The sequence below is a fragment of the Dendropsophus ebraccatus genome, chromosome 2 (genome assembly GCF_027789765.1).
Source record: "Dendropsophus ebraccatus isolate aDenEbr1 chromosome 2, aDenEbr1.pat, whole genome shotgun sequence".
Lineage (NCBI taxonomy): Eukaryota > Metazoa > Chordata > Amphibia > Anura > Hylidae > Dendropsophus > Dendropsophus ebraccatus.
Genome location: NC_091455.1, coordinates 200,642,982 through 200,663,465, shown reverse-complemented (window position 1 = coordinate 200,663,465; position 20,484 = coordinate 200,642,982). Strand labels below are relative to the sequence as shown.

Sequence of the window (20,484 nt, the reverse complement as noted above, 5' to 3'; positions counted from 1 at the left end):
CAAATTAAATTACTTTCTTCCATAAAATACCAGACACAAACCATGAAAAGCTCTTTCTGAAAGAAGGTAGTTATGTTTTTCTAACCCTGTCCCTTTAAGATGGGAGGTAAGAAATGGAATAGAATTGGAAATGACTACAGCAGATCATATGCTTGTTTTCAATTTCCATTTTCAAACTAAATAAAAACCCTAGTTAAGTAGAACAAGACAGCTTGGCGCACCTCTAAGTATAGTAAATGTGTCAAAAAGCCTGTTTTTTCTTTTTCACTTTTTTTTCTAGAATTCTAAAAATAGCTGTATAGAAATTTCCTGTGATGGAGCGATATTGCAAATGTCATTGCGCAGAAAGCTATAGAAGGATTTGGTTAAAGGGGTACTCCGGACTAGGGGTATTTTTTGTGTACGGCCAGGGAGGGGTGGATATAGATGGCGCCGGTCACTTACCTCCCGGTTCCCGCACCTGGTCCCGGATCACGCCGCCCCGTTGTCCCGTTCCGTTGCCGCTTCCTGGTCTGAATTGCGGCTTGAGACGTAACGTCTCAAGCCGCAGCTCAGCCGTTCAGCGGCTGAGGGGGGACCCCGTTACGACCGCTGAGTGGTCATGTCTCAAGCCGCAGCTTAGACCAGGAAGTGGCAGCGGGACGGGAGAACGGGCAGCACGAACAGGGACCCAATGCTGGAACCGGGGAGGTAAGTGACCGGAGGCATCTATATCCACCCCCTTCCCAGCTATACACAAAAAATACCCCTATCCCCAAGCACCCCTTTAATGCCAAGCGTTTATGGATGAATATACAGTAACGGAGACTTAGGTTATTGCTACCCCGATGCTACAGAGAGTCTACCAATGCTGGCATTGCCTGGCTACGCCAAACCAAGACGGCCGTGCTATTAACCAATCAACAGCCAGTTGTGTAATTGTATTGAGCCTCAGTGTCCATCATAGAATTACTTATTCTTATCAAACACATACTTTTTCAGCTATGTGGTGCTAGTTTTAAGGGGTAAAACACAATGGCCACTGGGCACAGACATGAGAAGGCGCCTGTGTATAACTGTGCACTATGTGCACCTCATGTTCTCTAATAGCCAATTGGAAGTAAAGGGGTTGCTCACCAAAAATGTTTTCTTTCAAATCAGCTGCTACCAGAAAGTGCCAGACATAGTAGTTTACTTCTGTTAAAGTATCTCTAGTCTTCCAGTACTTATCAGCTGCTGTATGACCTGCAGGAAGTGTTGTATTCCAGTCTGACACAGTGCTCTCTGCTGCCACCTCTGTCCATGTCAGGAACTGTCCAGAGCAGCAGCAAATCCCCATAGAAAACTTCTCCTACTCTCCAGACTGGAGAGAATACACCACTTCCTGCAGACATACAGCAGCTGATAAGTACAAGACTAGACTAGAGATTTTTTAATAGATCTAAATTACAAATCTCTGGCACTTTCTGACACCAATTGGTTTTGAAAAAAAGAATAAAATTAGTGAAGAACTACTTTAAATTTTTGACGATGCAGCACTTTTAGATGGTAATAAGTAGAGATGGTCCTCCCGCTGTATCCACCCTCTCCACGGAGTGGCCAGACAGCGGGAATCAGACGCAGAGAGTTTAGGTTCATAGAAACCCGAATCTCGGCAGGTTTGCTCATCTCTAGTAATAAGTAGGAGGTCTGATACCTTAAACATGGTCGGGGATTATTAACAAAGCCAGAGAATCCTCTAGAAGAAAGAGGAGTTACTCATCTGGAGACAACTATTTCTTGTTTGTTGTCAGCATCAGGATTTTTGTTTTCCAGGACCAGAGGGGTAGTTATAGTTGGATGAACTATAACTATATTGGCCTTCATGCCCAAGAGAGCCCATAGAGATTTTTAAGTTCCCATTGATTGATTGTTACAAGAAGACAAAATGAATGGATGGCAAAGTCTACAAAAACAGGAAAGTCGCTATTACATGGGGCAATGCAGAGGAGCAAAAAAAACGACAGACAACGATCAGCCGACATTGTTCATGTCGACTGATCGTTGTCTTCTATTACACGAGATGATTATTGGCCGTAACGGCCAATATCGGACAAATACGTGTAATAGGGCCTTAACTGTTATCTGGCTGCCCTGTCCTGCTCCCTCCCACTACTACTTCTAGCACTCCTAGCAGCCTGCACCCCACCCAGCTTATCTCATTGACAAGTTGGACCCTTTTCTAGTAATGTCATGTGCTGCTTACTCTCACACTCTTCCATTTCTCCCCTAAGCCTCTTCATAACAGTGCACACAATGTTATAAACCGACAGTGAAGTGGGCAACCCGAACTGCTCTACCGTCACACGGAATACCCACCCACCGTTTTACAGTGATTTTCCTAAATCACCAGGAAAAACACCATGCTATGAAAAAGATTCTGCGACAGTGTACCACTGGGGCCAGTATAATCACAGTGCACATATCATATGATGGATAACACCTGAGATAAAGGAGGGCCAGAAGACGTCTCTGGATGTCTTGGGACTGGTTTCTGCAGCACTAAAAGTTCCCATAATTCTAGTAAGAGTAAAGTGACCAAGTAACCAGAGTTTATAGCCAAAAAGAGCGTTCGAGTCCAAAAATCCTTTTACCCTAATAGGGCCAAAAAATTTGAAAAAAAATAGGGATAACCCTAAGGCTATGTTCACACTATGTAAGAGACCGGCCGCTCTGTGACCCAGCCGGGTCACAAAGCGTCCGGTCTCTGCAAAGATCATCCGGATGATCTTTCCAGCCGCAGTGTTCTGATGCGGGCGCATCACCGCGCGCCCGCATCAGAACTCCCCATAGCACACAATGAAGCAAGCGTCTGGAGCCGCTCGCTTCATTGTGTGAACTGACAGGTCTTTCTATGGCCCCAATTCACTGAATTGCGGCCGCAGAAAACTGACATGTCAGCTCTCTGCGGCGCCGCATGGGATCCCGTCCGGAACGTATATGATGCGTATATGCTCCGGCCGGGATCCCATATAAGGAGAGGCGATGTACATACACGTGCAAAGTACGGCCATTGTTGCCGATGGCGTAGTGTGAACATAGCCTAATAGCGCAATAAATAAATAGGGATAACCTTGGATAAAACAAACCCTTTAAATAATAAAATTAGGGTACACTATGTTGAAATTAACATTTTACGTTTTGTACATTGTAGACTCCAGCAAGTAACAACTAAGTAGAAAACCCAATGAAAAATTATGGTCCAAGAAAGTAATGCAAAACATATTGGCTTCTTACTTACTTGGTCTTCACTAAAGATTGTAATATGACTTTTTCATAATTAGTCCCAATAGTGACGGCAACTTCCAGGGAATTTGGGAAAAAGGTCACCGTGCAACTTGAATCTCTTCAAAGTCATTGTCAATTAGGAAATTTCATTTCTAGCTTAAATTATTCTGGAACTTTCCTCTCACCTTCCTTTCTTATTCCCGATGGCTTCTTCGGTCTTAAATGAAGAAATCCATTCCCCCCCCCAGTAGTAATTACACAGTAATTACAAAGGTCTAATTATAATTAGGAGCCGAGGAGAGAAGTTCTGATCGCTTGTGTTTTTCCTCATTAGCTCTTTTCCTTTCTAAAGCCTCCAGAAAATCTGAAGACGGGCCAAAATTTTGTCGAAATTTTAGCCAATGGTAAATGCAAAGATGGACCCATAGAAAGTATTATATCCAAATGTCAAGACTATTTATATAAGTCGTTACAGTAGCACATCATATTAAAGTTCATTCATATTCCAGTGCGATGGGAAGCTTTATAATTACTAATCCCCGATAGGCTGATATATGCAATCATGTAAATAGCCGGCTCCTCCATTGTGTGGACTGCTGAATATTTCATTGTGGACGTTATTTAACGCTTTAATCATTGTTTTAATTAATGCAACTTTTCGGGCCAGGTTTCACTGCTAAAGGTGCAGATTGGTGAGCTTAAAGGAGAAGTTCGGCCAAAAGTATTTTTTAATATATTACTTTCGGAAAGTTAGACAAGTTCCTAATGTACAATAATTATGGGAACTGCAGATATGCTATTTCCCTTAATTTAGCAGATCAGGGAGTCTTCAAATTCTCTCAAAAACCGTGTCGTCACGATTCAGGTGTAATTTCTATGGAGTGTCTAGCAGGGGACATTAGGAATTTGTCTAACTTTCCATAAGTAATAACATATTAAAAAATACTTTTGGCCGGAGTTGTCCTTTAAAGGGAATGTGTCATCAGAGAATATATTATTGTTTAAATAATGTTAAATATAGTTTTAAGAATTTTTGAATGACTGTTTTTTAAATTTTCCTTTTTAATTTATAAAATAATCCTGAGATCTTGCAGTTTTCGTTCTCACCACTGGGGCTAAAACTAATCTGAGACTTCCTGTTGTGTTTGTGGTGATAAGAGGAGGCTGCTGTAAATTGATTTGTACAGCATTGCAGCATCATGTGACACCATTAGATAGAGCAGGCAATAGCAGCTGCCTGTGGAATGACCTCTTTAAAGGTCACAGAGTGCACTCATTGATGTTTCACATCAATCTGAAAGGGATAGACTGTCTATTGCCTTCTATTGCCGTCTCTGTCCATGAGGCTTGCTGTAAAGCATGTCAATAAATGCTGTTAAAAACAGCTCAGGCAATATGGCCGTTCTATAACAATGTACAAAAAGAGAAACAAAAAAATTACAGTAAGAAAATAGAAACAGATTTGAATAAAAAAAAAAACAACAATTTATGGTATCTAATTCTAATGAGCAAATGAAAAATTGTGTGACACATTCCCTTTAAAGAAGTTGTCCAGAGAAATTTTGAACATTCCTTACTGTTTCTCTGTGGCATAAAACAATAAAAATAAAGCATACTCCCCCACTCCTCTTATTGCTTTCATTGTGTGATCTCCCGGTCCTGGCTCTGTTCTGCTGGCGGCCATTGATGTTCCAGTCCCCACCCAGCTCTGTGATTGGCTGAGCAGGAAACAGGATGTAAGGAAGGCAGAAGAACAGGAACACAGACAGGCCTGAAATACTGCAGGAGCAGTAAAAGAAGCAAAAGTATGGCGCATTTCTTGTTTTTTTTTCCACATGGAAACAGTGGGGAGAGATTAACATTTCCCTGGATAACCTCCTTAAGACAAAGATGATATGGCTAAGTTTTTACAACCATTGTACAGCCCTAAGTCAGGAGCTGTCTGCAGCTATAATAACCATACTAAAAGCATCTTCTAAAACCATCGAACTATGGGAGGAAGTTATTGTTCCCTTAAAGTGGCCTTGTCACCAAAAAGTTAAAAAAAAAAAAAATGACATTCCAAAAGTTCTGACCAAAGATCTAACCAACTTGTGGTTGGTGAATACATGTTATCCTGTATACAATCTGTATACTCCAACAGTTTATTATATATTTACTTATAAATAAATACACTTACTGGGAAGTATAGAAGAAGGGATCCGAAGAGAATGGTCTCCAGTAGAATGAGGCCTGAAGCTCTGATGCTCTAGGAAAGAAATGGTCAACAATGAATTTTTTTTCTGGCAATGAAGGAATCAAAACTACATTCATTAAAAACTAAATTTTTTTTTTTTTACAGAGTATCAGGCTGTTTGCTTGTCCAGTCTAAGGGCCCTATTACATGGGGCGATAATTTGGCTGAATCAGGCCAATTCGACTGGTTATCGATCTGTGTAATAGAGACAATGATCAGCTAATTGTGTCATTGGCTGATCATCTCTTTAGGTCCGGACCTAAAATCATCAGTGAATGGCTGAGCAGTGATTGGCTGAGCAGCCTGTCAGCTCAGACAGGCCGCTCTGAAGCTACAGCCGTGTTGCTGGGGAGGAAGCAGAGAACAAGAGAAGACGGGGAGCATGGATAGGTGATGTATAACAGTCTAGAGCGAGGGTTGCATGGACATCGCTGTGCAGCCCTTGCTAAATGACAATCAAGCTGTGTAATAGGCTCAGTTAACGAGCGCCAATCTAGCAGGCATAAGCAGATCTAATAGGGCCCTAAATTTATGGCAACTACTAGCTGGCATAAGCTTTGGTACACAGTGTTATATCTTAAATAGAGATGAGCGAACCTGGAGCATGCTCTAGTCCATCCAGACCCGAACTTTCGGCATTTGATTAGCGGTGGCTGCTGAAGTTGGATAAAGCTCTAAGGTTGTCTGGAAAACATGGATACAGCCAATGACTATATCCATGATTTCCACATAGCCTTAGGGCTTTATCCAACTTCAGCAGCCACCGCTAATCAAATGCCGAAAGTTCGGGTTCGGATGGACTCCAGCATGCTCCAGGTTCCCTCATCTCTAATCTTAAACCACAAACTATTTTTTGTCCATTTTGAAATGAAATATTAACAAGACAGTAAAGGATCAAAGAAATTAACTCCAGAGTCCATGGATTCTATTTTTTGCCAATTCCTCTGTCAACTGCTAAGTTGGTTTAAAGGTAACTTCACACGTACCGGATCCGCAGCGGATTTAACTCTGCGAGTTTGCAGCAAATTCTGCTGCAAATCCATGTAGTGTGAAGGTCTATGGTGTTGCATACCCAAAGCGGAATTTTCATTCCACTGCGGATATGTAACCCGGCCCCTTTAACCGCCCGCAGCCCCGGCCCAGAGCATACGTTACCTGCACGGCAGCACTGATTGGTTGATGGGGATCGACGGGAGCCGGGAGCTTCACTACAGCCGCGGCGCCAAGCAGGCAATGTATGGTCCGGGCAGGGGCTACGGGAAGTGGGCAGCGGGGGGGGTTACTTATCCGCAGTGGAGTGAAAATGTAACCCCATAGACCTTCACACTACATGGATATTCCCCTCTGGGATATTTTTGATACATTCAAAGGACAAGCCATGAGTGTCCCCTAGATACTGTCCCCACCTTTGAGACCCCATCTATGTTGAAATCAAGGACCTATTTGTGGCTGCTGGAGGAGATCAGGAAAACCAAAGAAAATACAAGATAGAATTGCTCAACTCCCATTGACTAGGGAATTGCATAAACTGTACAGGACTACAAACTATGCTTTTTTGTAACTACATAAATAACCTAAAAAGTGTAGGCTACCCTTTTTAACTCCTGATCAGAGGTGAGCGTGACTCAAGCATGCTCGGCATTCAATTACGGGTGGCTGAAGAAGTTGGATGCTGCCCTAAGGAGTCCTGGAAAACATAGATACAGGGATAGGCCATTTGTTGTATTCAAGTTTTTCTGGACTCATTAGGGCAACATCCAACTTCTTCAGCCACCGGTAATCAATTCTCAAGTCTCTCTCTTCTCTACTCTTGATTACATTATCGAGATTTATGCAAAGTGAGTAATTCACCAATTTCGACTATTTTCTGCTTTCTTGGAATGAGTGAGATGGATATACCCCATTCAATTAAGAAATTTGTTTACTAAAATTGCATTTTTGCATCTTGAACCATGACCCTTTTTAACCAGGACCATGCTCCTTTTACCGAGACCACACCCTTTTGTCAAACAATGCATAAACATGTCTCTTCCTGAACGGCCAATTTGTCTCATACATGACCAGCGAAGTCGCTTCAGCAATCTATTCTACATTACAATATCCTATTAGTCATCCCTCAACAAAGGGTCAAAGTATCAGAAGAACAGAAGGGGAACGATGCAGAGACTTCAGACGGAACTAGAAATTGAGATTGATAACTCCATAACAAGGCATCTTTCCATAAAATTACACAAAGCTTTCATTGTAACCCTAAAGGTCATTCTGTATGAAATGTAATGAAAATATGTTTCAGTTCATGGAATTTAATGAAAATACGGTTCAATCAGAAAGAAACATGCTGAGATATTTCTTATTCCGCATGTATGGAAATGTATGTACAGTGCAGAATTTACTCCAGAATATTGAAAATTGCTTTTTTTCACATTATCTTCACAAACACAAATGGCATTTTTACAGCCCCTCCTCCGCTGTATCATGATGATTGCCGAAAGGGATGGAGCTTAAATCAAAAGGCCTCTGTAACACATAGATACTCTGAGAAAGAATCCAATCCGTATTAGAATTCATTTAAAGGGACCGGTTTTCTTGTGATTTTTGGATCTTAGTAGTTGTCCAATCTCTGGACTTTGATGTGAGTAAGATTTAAAGGGATTTTCCAAGTAAAAGTATTGCTGAGGTCATCAGTATGAGATCGGTGAGGGTCTGAGACCCTGCACTTTGAAATGAATGGGAGCTCAGCTGCAGTACACACGTTGGCCACTACACTGTGGATGGAACTGTTTGCTTCCTGCTCTGTTTCACTGTGTATACTAGCATTCTGACAAACAGCAAATCTGTTAGGGGGCTGGTTGTCATGCCCTGCCCTCTCTAAAAATGGTGACCTTTCTTGCCTTCTTTAATGTCACAGTAAAATGTAATATAACAAAACCAAGAAAAGGGTTCATGTATGAAAATTCAATTAAATTAATTTAAAGGAAGAGGGAATTATCCCCAGTAGGACAAAGTTGCTGAGAGCCGAAGTATCCTACTGACAACAATTGACTACCTTGGGAAATCTTAAGAAGTTAGCTATACTCAGAGACAGAGACCTAGGTCTCTTGCTACCTATCCTGGCAGTCTCCGAGCTGGTTAGACAGAAGGCAGTAATATATACTAAATATATATATATATATATATATATATATATATATATATATATATATATATATATACACACACACACACACATATATATATATATGTATATATATATATATATATATATATATATATATATATATATATATATATACGTAATGAGGAGGATTTCTTCTTTCAAGTCTTAAGTATCTACACTACACAATCCAAGCAGAGTACTGCACTAATTAGACAAAGGCCCCTGCACAAGCTTCTATCTGCTTCTTCACTTCTAATTCTACCTTACTTTGCACTGCACCTGGTGAGCGGTCCTGTTGGATATTTTTGTATTGCACTGAAGTTACCACCGGTAAAGCTACAACCTCTGTTTAAGTGCTGGACTTGGTCACCTTTCTTACTCTGCACCTGCACCCTCACAAAACTACTGTCCCTTCAAGTGCAATGCCTGTGTGTCCAGGGGTTGGATACTACCACTTCGACCCCAAGCACCAGAGCCCACCAGCTGCCACAACTTCTGCATCCAACGTCAACGGCCACGGCAGTCGGACTTTGTTGTCCCTAATAGAAATAAAGGACGCCTCTCTGTTCACTCATTTGCTAACACTTTATTTGAAAACTACGTTTTAATTTAACTTTATATCCTCTTTCAGGGTAGCTTCACACGTACCGGATTCGCAGCAGATTTCATGCAGCGAGTTTGCAGCAAAATCTGCTGCAAATCCATGTAGTGTGAAGTTCAATGGGGTAACATACCCGCAGCGGTATTTTCATTCCGCTGCGAGTATGTAACCCGGCCCCTTTAACCCCCACCGCCTGCAGCATACAGTACCTGCTTGGCACCGCAGCTGCATGTGAGGCTCCCGTCTGTCCCGCTCAGCCAATCAGTGCTGCCGTTCACTGATTGCCTGAGCGGGACCAACGGGAGCCAGGAGCCTCACATGCAGCTGCGGCGCCAAGCAGGTACTGTATGCTTCAGGCTGCGGGCAGTGGGGGGTTAAAGAGGCCAGCGTGAAATCCACTGCAAATCCGGTACGTATGCAGCTACCCTAAGATTAACTGAACAACTGACATGAATGGTACATCTATTACTTTAGAGATGCATTATACTATGATGGTTACAAAATCCAGAGTGGCAAGCATTTCGAGTGTTCTTCGCCAAGCCTCCGATAAGGCAGCCGGCACTGGGTATATAATTCTCCTACAGCGAAATATTTTCCCAGCAAATAAACAAGTCCACAATCCGTGATCGTCATCAATCTTATTAATCTAATGTTGTTTTAAACCCTCTGTGTCTAATCGCCAGGGAGTCATCCAAATTCAATAATGTTTACAATATTCCCTTCCCGCGCTCCATATTTCACGAATAATACTGTTCCCTCAGGTCTGTTTTCTTCCTGCTACATCTATGTGTAGTTAGAAAATACTTGGAGAGCATTTCGAGAGCGTAGGGACACATTTATCATCACGGACTCAGGTTACCAAAGGTTTATCACTTCTGTTGCTGTCGCGCTTTGATGCTATGCCATTGTACCTATGTACAGCTCAGGATTTTCTCTGTTTTATATTATGGTAGTAGAGTTGATAGCACAAGAGATAAGCAAACTTTTTTTAAAGTTTGATTCGGCAGGTTTTCCGAACGTTGAAGCAAAGTTGGGGTCCGGTTCAGAAGAACCCAAACCTTTCTTAATTTCCTAAAATAATAAAATTTATATTATTTTAGGGGATTAAGCAGTTGCATACAGTTAGGGCCCTATTAGACGGAGCCATAATCAGCCAATTATCGATCTGTGTAAAAGAGAGAACGATCAGCCGATGACAAAGATCATCGGCTGAATGTGTCGTTTGGTCTTGGCCCCAAATCATCTGACGCTGACTGTGCATTGATACGTGTAATAGCGGTGTGCGACCAACTGTACATGGAGCCCGTTCCTTCTAGAAGTATTTATAAAAAGCTTCACACGTACCGGATTTGCAGCGGATTTCACGATGCGTGTTTGCAGCAAAATCTGCTGCGAATCCTAGTACTATCACTTCAATGGGGTTACATATCCGCAGGGGAATTTTCATTCCGCTGCGAGTATATAACCTGGCCCCTGTACTTCAAAGTAAAAGTGGTAATGAAGTAGTACCTAAGTTTTGCCATTAGATGTCGCTAGTATGTATATTTTGTACCTAAGTATTGCCCAGCTGGAGGTAACTAAAGGGTTATTGTTTCTAGGACCTGTGCACCAATGGGAGCTCTTTCTCTTTTCTGCCTATCTCTGTCCTTTCTCTTGCACTGTCTTTTCACCCACTCACAGCACACGTTACAGATGCTGTAGGAGGAAGTCACATAAGGAGAGGAAGTGTAGCCACACCTTAGTGAGTCTTACTCTGACTTTGGTAGTGAACGGACGCACATGGGACACCTTAGCACTCTTTTCTTGAAAGCAGCACTTCTATACACTATGCAGTGCAGAACGCAGACTTAGAGAGTACAAGTCAGGGATCACCTCAACCAACGCTGAGAACCAGTCTAAAAGTGCAGTATCCTGAAGAAAGAGGAACTGATCCGGATAGAGCAAGGTTGCTAGAAGCCTACGTACTCTATCTCACAGTACGGGTTTGATCAGAGAATTTTGACCACTCTGCTCATCCCAGGTAACAGGGTCTGGGGCTTGTGTCACCCTCTGGGACGGGTCGGCCGACACTAGTGGGCAATAGGTGGTGCAAAGACCAAAGAGTCAAAACACGGGCACAAGTATTCTCTCTACTCTCAAGTATTCTACTTATTCTCCTTCTGAGGTTCCGGCAGAGCACAGTAGTACATTGAGTTGGGACTCTCACGACATCTTCCTTTCAACTTCTCTAAACCTCTTCTACCTCTCAGCACGCAACTCAGTCAGCATGGCTGTACTTCTCCTTAAAGCGACTATGCACCCACAATCAGACTCTGACTTAGACCAAAAATGGGTGAAAAATGCAATTATTCACCGAAAATTAGGCGCAAAACCCTTGATAAATGTCCCCCTATTTGTTATGAAAATGAGGCAGTTTTGTGCACTGGGGGTGGAACTACCTACAGGAGTACACCGATTGGCCATGGCCCGCCCGACCTCCCAGTAAATATTAGGGCGGCACTTTGTAGTAACATCACTGTAGAGCATTAGAGATCTGTAGAATTCCCTTTAGGTTTCCTATGCTGGCTATCTGTGAGGCATATCTGTAAATGCTATGCAGAAAGTGCAAGCAAAATGGCTGCCCACATAATAATGAGCAAAAAACTTTTTTTTAAAAAAATGACAAATAAAAACGGATTAGAAAAAACTAAGATGATGCAATATTTGGCTCCAATCAGTAAAAAAAAAAAAAAAGTCCCTTTAAGACCTATCAGAAAAATCCCCAATATCCACTCAGTCATACAAGGATCAGGACAGATTAGGTTTTTCCTATCTAATCTCTTTGTAATAGATGTCTGGTAGTTTCTCACCTTCATACGTTCCATTTAAATAACTTTGGCAGAAGTTGCTGGATGGTATTCGTCCGGCAATTTGGAAACTGGTTTCTTCGACCAGTTTTAGAGTCCCCTGATGGGTAAAGCACTGGGCAAATGGAAGTCTCAGCAGCCCTGCTGGTTATCAGGAGACTCCCGCAGTCGGGAGGAATGAATAGTAATCTACTGAGAATTGCTGGTAACGTAACTTCCTAATACTTTCTTTAAACTGGTCTGATGTCTGGACGAGGGCAGAAGTCTCAGTTAATTATGTGGAGAAGAAAATGGAAGCTTAGCTGTCACTTTTAACTACGTCAGTCGCAGTGGTGAGCCTATAATAATAATCCTATCGACTTAGCAGGAGCTGCTTAGCCCTGACTGCAGTGAGCACCAATTCCTCTATATTTTATATACTTCACCACCATTGCCTCAATAGAAAACCACAGACACAATCTCGTGTGGTTGAAGGTTGGCCACAGTTTTATTCATTAATTCAGCCATGCTTAATAACAGAAGCCAAATAGTAAAGGAATTGGCACCGTTAGATCTTGACTGATTTCCATTATCGACAACAAAGTGTAAATAACCACCCAACAATTGCTGATATATATATGTTAAATATCAAATATCAACCAAGGTCCAACGTTGCCAATCCGAATAATCAACCATATTGTCAGGATGGGACACAGGACAGGTGAGGCCCTGCACTGGCACCCGCCCCGCTGTCTTTGCCTACTTACCACTATCTGCCCTTGGTGGCAGCGGGTAACTGGGCGACAGTCCCTGACCTGTATTGGTGAAACACAAAACCGAGGATACGACAAACGAACACAATACTCTCTAGGTAAACAAGCCGGATCGGTAACTATTAGTCAGTGCGGTACAAAATCAGAAGTCAGGGAGAATAGTCAACAAGTCAAGCCAAAATCAGGAAACCAAGGAATAAAAATCCGGATACAACGCTAGCTTCAGTGGAAGATTATAATGTGGGCGGTTTGGGCGGCCGCCCGGGGCCCGAGGCTCCGGGGGGGCCCATGCTGTCCACATTATTACTTTGCATAATGTTTCAGAGCAGCACATCACTTTCGGGGCCCAATGGGCCCCTGAGTGATGTGCTGCTGTGGCGCGCTGTCCCTGGACCCCACCTCCCCCGGGCCTGGAAACCGCCCCCCTCCGTCGCGGCACTTAGCTCTCTTCCGACGGACCTGCTCTGCTCCTTTAAACAGCAGAGCCAATGGCAGCAGACGTGCCTGCGCGCGGCACGTCTGCTGCCATTGGCTAGAGACCGGTGACGTCACTCCTTGACGTACGCCGGCGCGGAGGCCTGCGTAGGAGAGGACCGACGTCGCCATGCTGCAACAGCCGGTTGCAGCTCCAGGAGAAGAGAGGCTGCGGGGGAGCGCTGGGATAAGTGAGTAAGATTTTATTATTTTTAACATGGGAGGTGATGCTGCACAGAGGGGGCTATGGAGGGGATGCTAAATAGGGGGCTATGGAGGAGATGCTAAATAGGGGGCTATGGAGGGGTTGCTAAACAGGGGGGCGATGGAGGGGATGCTACATAGGGGGCTATAGAGGGGATGCTAAACAGGGGGCTATGGAGGGGATGCTAAATAGGGGGCTATGGAGGAGATGCTACATAGGGGGGCTATGGAGGGGATGCTACACAGGGGGGATGCTAAACAGGGGGGCTATGGAGGGGATTCTACAGAGAGGATGCTACACAGGGGGGCTATGGAGGGGATGCTACAGAGGGGGGATGCTACACAGGGGGGCTATGGAGGGGATGCTACAGAGGGGCGATGCTACATAGGGGGGCGATGGAGGGGATGCTACATAGGGGGGCTATAGAGGGGATGCTAAACAGGGGGCTATGGAGGGGATGCTAAATAGGGGCCTATGGAGGAGATGCTAAATAGGGGGCTATGGAGGAGATGCTAAATAGGGGGCTATGGAGGAGATGCTACATAGGGGGGCTATGGAGGGGATGCTACAGAGGGGAGATGCTACACAGGGGGGCTATGGAGGGGATGCTACATAGGGGGGATGCTACACAGGGGGCTATGGAAGGGATGCTACATAGGGGGGATGCTACACAGGGGTGCTATGGAGGGGATGCTACAGAGGGGGAATGCTACACAGGGGGGCTATGGAGGAGATGCTACAGAGGGGGGATGCTACACAGGGGGGCTATGGAGGGGATGCTACAGAGGGGGGATGCTACACAGGGGGGCTATGGAGGGGATGCTACAGAGGGGGGATGTTACACAGGGGGGCTATGGAGGGGATGCTACAGAGGGGGGATGCTACACAGGGGGGCTATGGAGGGGATGCTACTTAGGGGGGCTATGGAGGGGATGCTACATAGGAGGGCTATGGAGGGGATGCTACACAGGGGGACTATGGAGGGGATGCTACAGAGGGGGGGATGCTACACAGGGGGGCTATGGAGGGGATGCTACACAGGGGGGCTATGGAGGGGATGCTACACAGGGGGGCTATGGAGGGGATGCTACACAGGGGGGCTATGGAGGGGATGCTACACAGGGGGGCTATGGAGGGGATGCTATGGAGGGGATGCTACACAGGGGGGCTATGGAGGGGATGCTACACAGGGGGGCTATGGAGGGGATGCTACACAGGGGGGCTATGGAGGGGATGCTACACAGGGGGGCTATGGAGGGGATGCTATGGAGGGGATGCTACACAGGGGGGCTATGGAGGGGATGCTACACAGGGGGATATGGAGGGGATGCTACACAGGGGGGATGCTACACAGGGGGGCTATATACTATGTATATATATGGAGGGGATGCTGCAGAGGGGGTTATATACTATATATATATGTGGAGGGGATGCTACAGAGGGGGCTATATATATGGAGGGGATGCTACAGAGGGGGGTATATATATGGGGGGATGCTACTGAGGGAGAGAGAGGGAGCACAGTAACTGTGTGAAGTAGATGTGGACATTGTATGATGCTGGAGTGAGGAGTCTTAAATGTTTGTCTGGCAGATCCTGTGGGGACGAGTCGTAGACGGGGAAGTCTTCATGATGTTCTGAGCAAGATGGAAAGGAAAAGGAAAAATGAACAACTTTGATTTAGCAAAACATCCGTCATGGAGAGAAGCCGCCTCCTTTAAGTCCTCATGGAGAGAAGCTGCCTCCTGTAAGTCCTTGTCATTATCAGCTGAAGTGTCCCATAGGTAGCAGCAGCCTTCTGTATGGCAGAGCTTAGTGGGGTGGGGACAGGGCTATAGGGAGCGTGGTTAGCAGGGGGCCCACAATTTCTGTACCGTCCGGGGCCCATGGTATCCTTAATCCGCCCCTGGCTAGCTTAGTCACACTCTGAAGAGGCTCTATCACAGGCAAGGGAGCATGATGGGGGCAGTAGCCTTATGGAGGCTGGAGTCCCACCCCCAGGGCATGATTGAAGCAGAGACCCCAGCACCCAACCGGTGCTGACTGGCAGTGCCAGCTGTCAGTCAGCATTAATTTAATTGTAGACACATAGGCCCAGGCCCGTTTTTAGAGGCAGGCGGGCCGGGCGACTGCTAGGGGGCGCTGGTGGCACCCCCCGGACTCCACTTAGCTGCGCTGACCCCCGGCCACACGCCCGCTCGCCCCATGACCTGCCCCTCTGCCCCATCACCTGACAAGACTGCCCTCCGCCTGCCCACCCGTAGCCCAGCCCCCAGACCGCCCATAGCTCCGCCCTCAGACCACTTGGACCTCCGCCTCTGGACCGCCCGTACCTCTGCCCCCGGACTGCCCGTAGCTCCGCCCCCCGGACTGCCCACCTGCAGACATCTTCTCCCTTCAGCAGCGCAATGACGTCATATCACTGCGTTTGCTGGAGAGAGATGTGTGCAGGGGCGGCAGCGGCCTGCTCCTCGCAGGCTGGAGAAGAAGAGGAGAGAGGGACCCCTATGCCAGAATAAGGTGAGTATAATGGGGTTTTTTTTGTGTGTGTGTATGTGTATTTGGCAATGCAGGGTGAGCAGAGGGGATTATTACTATGGAGGGGGGGAGCACAGGGGGGATTTTTTTTATAGGGGCAGCACAGGGAGGGGTATGACAACTGGGACAGCAGAGGGGGGATTATTACAATGGGGATAGCACAGGGGGGATTACAGGGGGTGGTCACCCTGCTTTCCCAGCATCCTGTATGTCAGTATAATGGAGGTCACACAGCTTTCCCAGTATCCTGTATGTCAGTGTATAATGGAGGTCACACAGCTTTCCCAGTATCCTGTATGTCAGTGTAATGGAGGTCACACAGCTTTCCCAGCATCCTGTATGTCAGTGTAATGTCGGTCACACAGCTTTCCCAGCATCCTGTATGTCAGTGTAATGGAGGTCACACATCTTTCCCAGCATCCTGTATATCAGTGTAATGGAGGTCACCCAGCTTCCCCAGCATCCTGTATGTCGGTGTAATGGAGGTCACCCAGCTCTTAGAGTATCTTGTATGTCAGTATAATGGAGGTCACCCAGCTTCCCCAGCATCCTGAATGTCAGTGTAATGGAGGTCACACAGCTCTCCCAGCATCCTGTATGTCAGTGTAATGGAGGTCACCCAGCTCTCCCAGTATCCTGTATGTCAGTGTATTGGAGGTCACACCTTGCAGACTTTACTGCACCAAGCAGCAGAATTACTATAGTTTAGGAGCCTATAGGAGGGAAAAGGGAAGGAAGTTGCTGGATAAGTGCAGAGCCTGAGATGTTTGTCTAGCAGGTTCTGAAGAGACGAATTGTAGCTGCAAGAAATCATCATGGTGGTCCGGTTGGAGAGGAAAAGGAAAATGATGATTTTGTATTCGGTTGAACGTTACCTCTTTGGGGTACAACACCGATCTATGCCATAATACACACACTGCTTCCTCCTAATAACCCGAATCCTGATAAAAGCCTCCCTTCCTTCTCCAGGGCTGAATTGAGTGAGGTTGCGGGGGGAGGGGGGGGGCGCTTTTATCAAGATCCGCCCTGTTGCCAAAATGATCTGAAAACTGCCCTCCATAGGCCGTTTGGCCAGGGGTCGTCAGTGACGCCATTGGCCAGCCATGTGCTCCTGTAGTGCAGGGAGCGGCACGCGCCAGATCCTGACACATATACTGTAACAGGTTGTAATGAATGTGAAATCAAGCACATGCCATGCCATGCAGAGATCCATTTCGAACTAATTATAGTCATTAAAAAAAAAAAAATTAAGTTCAGACTCTTCCAAACCTGAAACTTTTGGGATTTGCTTCTGGGTGAATTGCTTAAAATCTAGGTTTTCTAATTAGAAGAACTGTTAGGTCATCAGTAGGTTGGATAGGCACCCTTAAAGGCCCTATTGCGTGAAACAATTATTGCCCTCACTTGGCCGATTACAGTCTGTTCAACCTGATATTCGTTTGGTGTAATGGCGCATGATGAGACAAGTCATACACTGGAACCAAAAAGCAGGTAGAATGGAACTGACATCAAGAAAGACAAAACAAAAATTATATGCTAAAGAACTGTGAGGACCAGGAGCCAAAATAAAAGCATATGAAAAGATAGGGTAGGTATTAACATGAAGGTTATCTAATGACATTACCAAATGGCACTTGGATCTTGAGTGGGATGGAGAAGTTTTGATTCATCATCAGTGGAAGAAAGTCAAGTTATAAGTGTTGAACGAACTTGCCAAACTGTTTGCGTTTGGCGATGTTCTCCAAACCCAAGTTCTCGGCATTTGATTCCCGACGGCTGGAGAAGTTGGATGCTGCCCCATGAATACGGCTGTAGGCTCCTTTGTGCAACTAACTTTTATTTACTCCTGAAAGTTCCAGCATACCCGCACATGATGCTGTCAACTAATTGTAAACTGTTGGCCATGTCCTAATCCTATTCTCCACATTACTGAGATCTCTCATCACTAGTGTTGACCGAATGAATGTTTGGTTGAACTCGAATGTTCGCAAGTTAACTCAACACTTCTCATCACCATTTCTTGGTATGTACACTGAAACGGGATGACAAGAGCAACACTGTACAGTACTGATGTAGTGGGGTCCATCATTTATTCCAACATATTGAAAGTGTTTTTTGAAAAAGGAGAGCATACCCCAAATAAGGTTCTTCCAAGTCTATCTAAGCTCCAACTGAGATAAGTTTAAACTAACTTGAAAATGTATCTGGGTTCTTCCATTAGAGCAGACCTAATGGCAATAATCTAATAACCCCCCTGGCAGCCAATGCCCTAAGCAATCAATTAATACCCTGTTTCCCCAAAAATAAGACCACCCCTGAAAATAAGACCTAGTAGAGGTTTTGCTGAATTGGTAAATATAAGGCCTCCTCTGAAAGTAGGACCTAGCAAAGTTTCTGTTTGGAAGCATGCCCGCAAAAAAAAAGAACACCAGGGTATGCAGCTGAAATTCTTTTTAGCCCCCAACCGCTGTCCACTACCTTCAGTATCTGTTGCAGAACAGCTGCATGCAGGACATAAAGACCGTCACCTGCCGCCAACCCCGATGTTCCCTTCCGCAGCCGCCACTTGTAAATGTGCAGGTAAAGCATCAAGAGGCCCATCGCCTGCCGCCATCCCCGTTGCCCCCCTACCGCCAGATGTAGAGCTGCACACAGTCTGCCATTATCCCATCTCCTTCCTCCATACTGTATACTGTCCCTGCTGTGCTGTACAAGTGTGCTGTGGTGAGCTCCCTCTGGTGGCCAGAAGCTGCCACACCATGCACTCTCTCCCTGCTGTGCATGTAAATGTGAATTCCTCTTCATGGAAAAATAAGACATCCCCTGAAAATAAGCGCATCTTTGAGACCAAAAATTTATATAAGACACTGTCTTATTTTGGGGGAAATACAGTAACAAAACTGCACATTTTCTCTTCAGTGACTGCTATAGAAAACTTGGTTATAAGGTGCTAACTCAAATAATAGAAGAGGAAATAGGACATGTGTCTATTCCCTAACCGGGCACGTGGACAATCCCATTATGTCACGGATAATAATTCCTCTATGTCTGAGCCTAGTTCATAGAGCTGATGTGATATAGATTGTCAACATCCTGCAGGAAGTTTCTTTTGTAAACTGGTGAACCTGACATTTGGTTTTCCTGGCCTCCGAGACCCATTGATCTTGTCAGTGATGTTTCGGTGTATTACTGCGGTGGATTCCTGCTGGATGACTTTTAGAGAGGTCATTCCATTAATAACTAGTTTTTTCCTGCCTTCGGTTTCCTACAGCTCCTGTACATGGAGGTGAATGGAGCATGAAGGGAAGAGATATTAATGAATCCTGGAGAACCCTGCCATTTGTGTTCGGTGTGCAGGATGACGGGTTACTCCGATTTACAATTAATAAGCAAAATCTACAAGGTGATGCTTCAGTCAATTGCTATTCATTTAAAGGTGCATACATTAATATGCTGTCAACACCTATGGGAGAGTTCAATGCAGTCCAGGGTTTGCTTTAGGCAACAGATTTAAAGGGGCATTTAAGTGAAAAAAAATGTTCTCCAATCAACTGGTGCCAGAAAGTTATTTCTATTTAAAAATCTCCAGTCTTCCAGTATTTATCAGCTGCTGTATGTCCTGCAGGAAGTGGTGTATTCTTTCCAGTCTGACACAGTGCTCTCTGCTGCCACCTCTGTCCATGTTAGGAACTGTCCAGCGCAGGAGAGGTTTTCTTTGGGTATTTGCTACTGCTGTGGACAGTTTCTGACATGGACTGAGGTGGCAGCAGAGAGCACCATGTTATAATTGGAAAGAATACATCACTTCCTGCAGGACATACAGCAACTGGGAGACTTGAGATTTTTAAATAGAAGTAAATTTGTATAACTTTCTGGTACTAGTAGATTGAAAAACTTATTTTTTACTGCAGTACCCCTTCAGGCTTAGAGTGGTAGACTCCCCAGACAGTCCTTTACCCCTACTAAAAAATATTGAATGGCGGCCACATGAATAAATATTCAGTGAACAGTGAATGGAAGTCCAGGTGAATATTTATGAATAGGAGCTCTGCAGGAGGCGGCAGGTGGGCAGGGAGAGAGGGGTGGCAGTTCCCTGAGAGGTAAAGGACCATCTCCAGTGCACTAAATGACCTAATTCACATATTGGTAAAAATGTTGTTGTTTACCATAATGGTACATGACACGGCTATAATAAAGTTATAGTCAGCCTTCCCCTTGTAGAATCTGTGAGCAGGTAAGGACTGTCTAACCTGCTGAGAGATCCCCTTTAACCCCTTAACGATCCATAACGAATAAACTCATCATGCCGCCGTTAAAGGGGTTATCCAGCGCTACAAAAACATGGCCACTTCCTTCCAGAGACAGCACCACTCTTGTCTTCAGCTTGGGCGGGGTTTTGTTGCTCAGTTCCATTGAAGTGAATGGAGCTT

At 45.1% G+C, this 20,484-nt stretch overlaps 1 protein-coding gene across 1 annotated transcript in view; it reads right to left on the bottom strand.

The window, feature by feature from the left end:
* The window catches only part of GPR158 (G protein-coupled receptor 158), a 196,848-nt gene that overhangs the window by 71,012 nt on the left and 105,352 nt on the right, over nt 1-20,484 (bottom strand). The window contains exon 7 of the mRNA XM_069959723.1: nt 5,426-5,494. Within this exon, the coding sequence (XP_069815824.1) occupies nt 5,426-5,494 (69 nt within the window). The remainder of the gene's footprint in view (nt 1-5,425; nt 5,495-20,484) is intronic.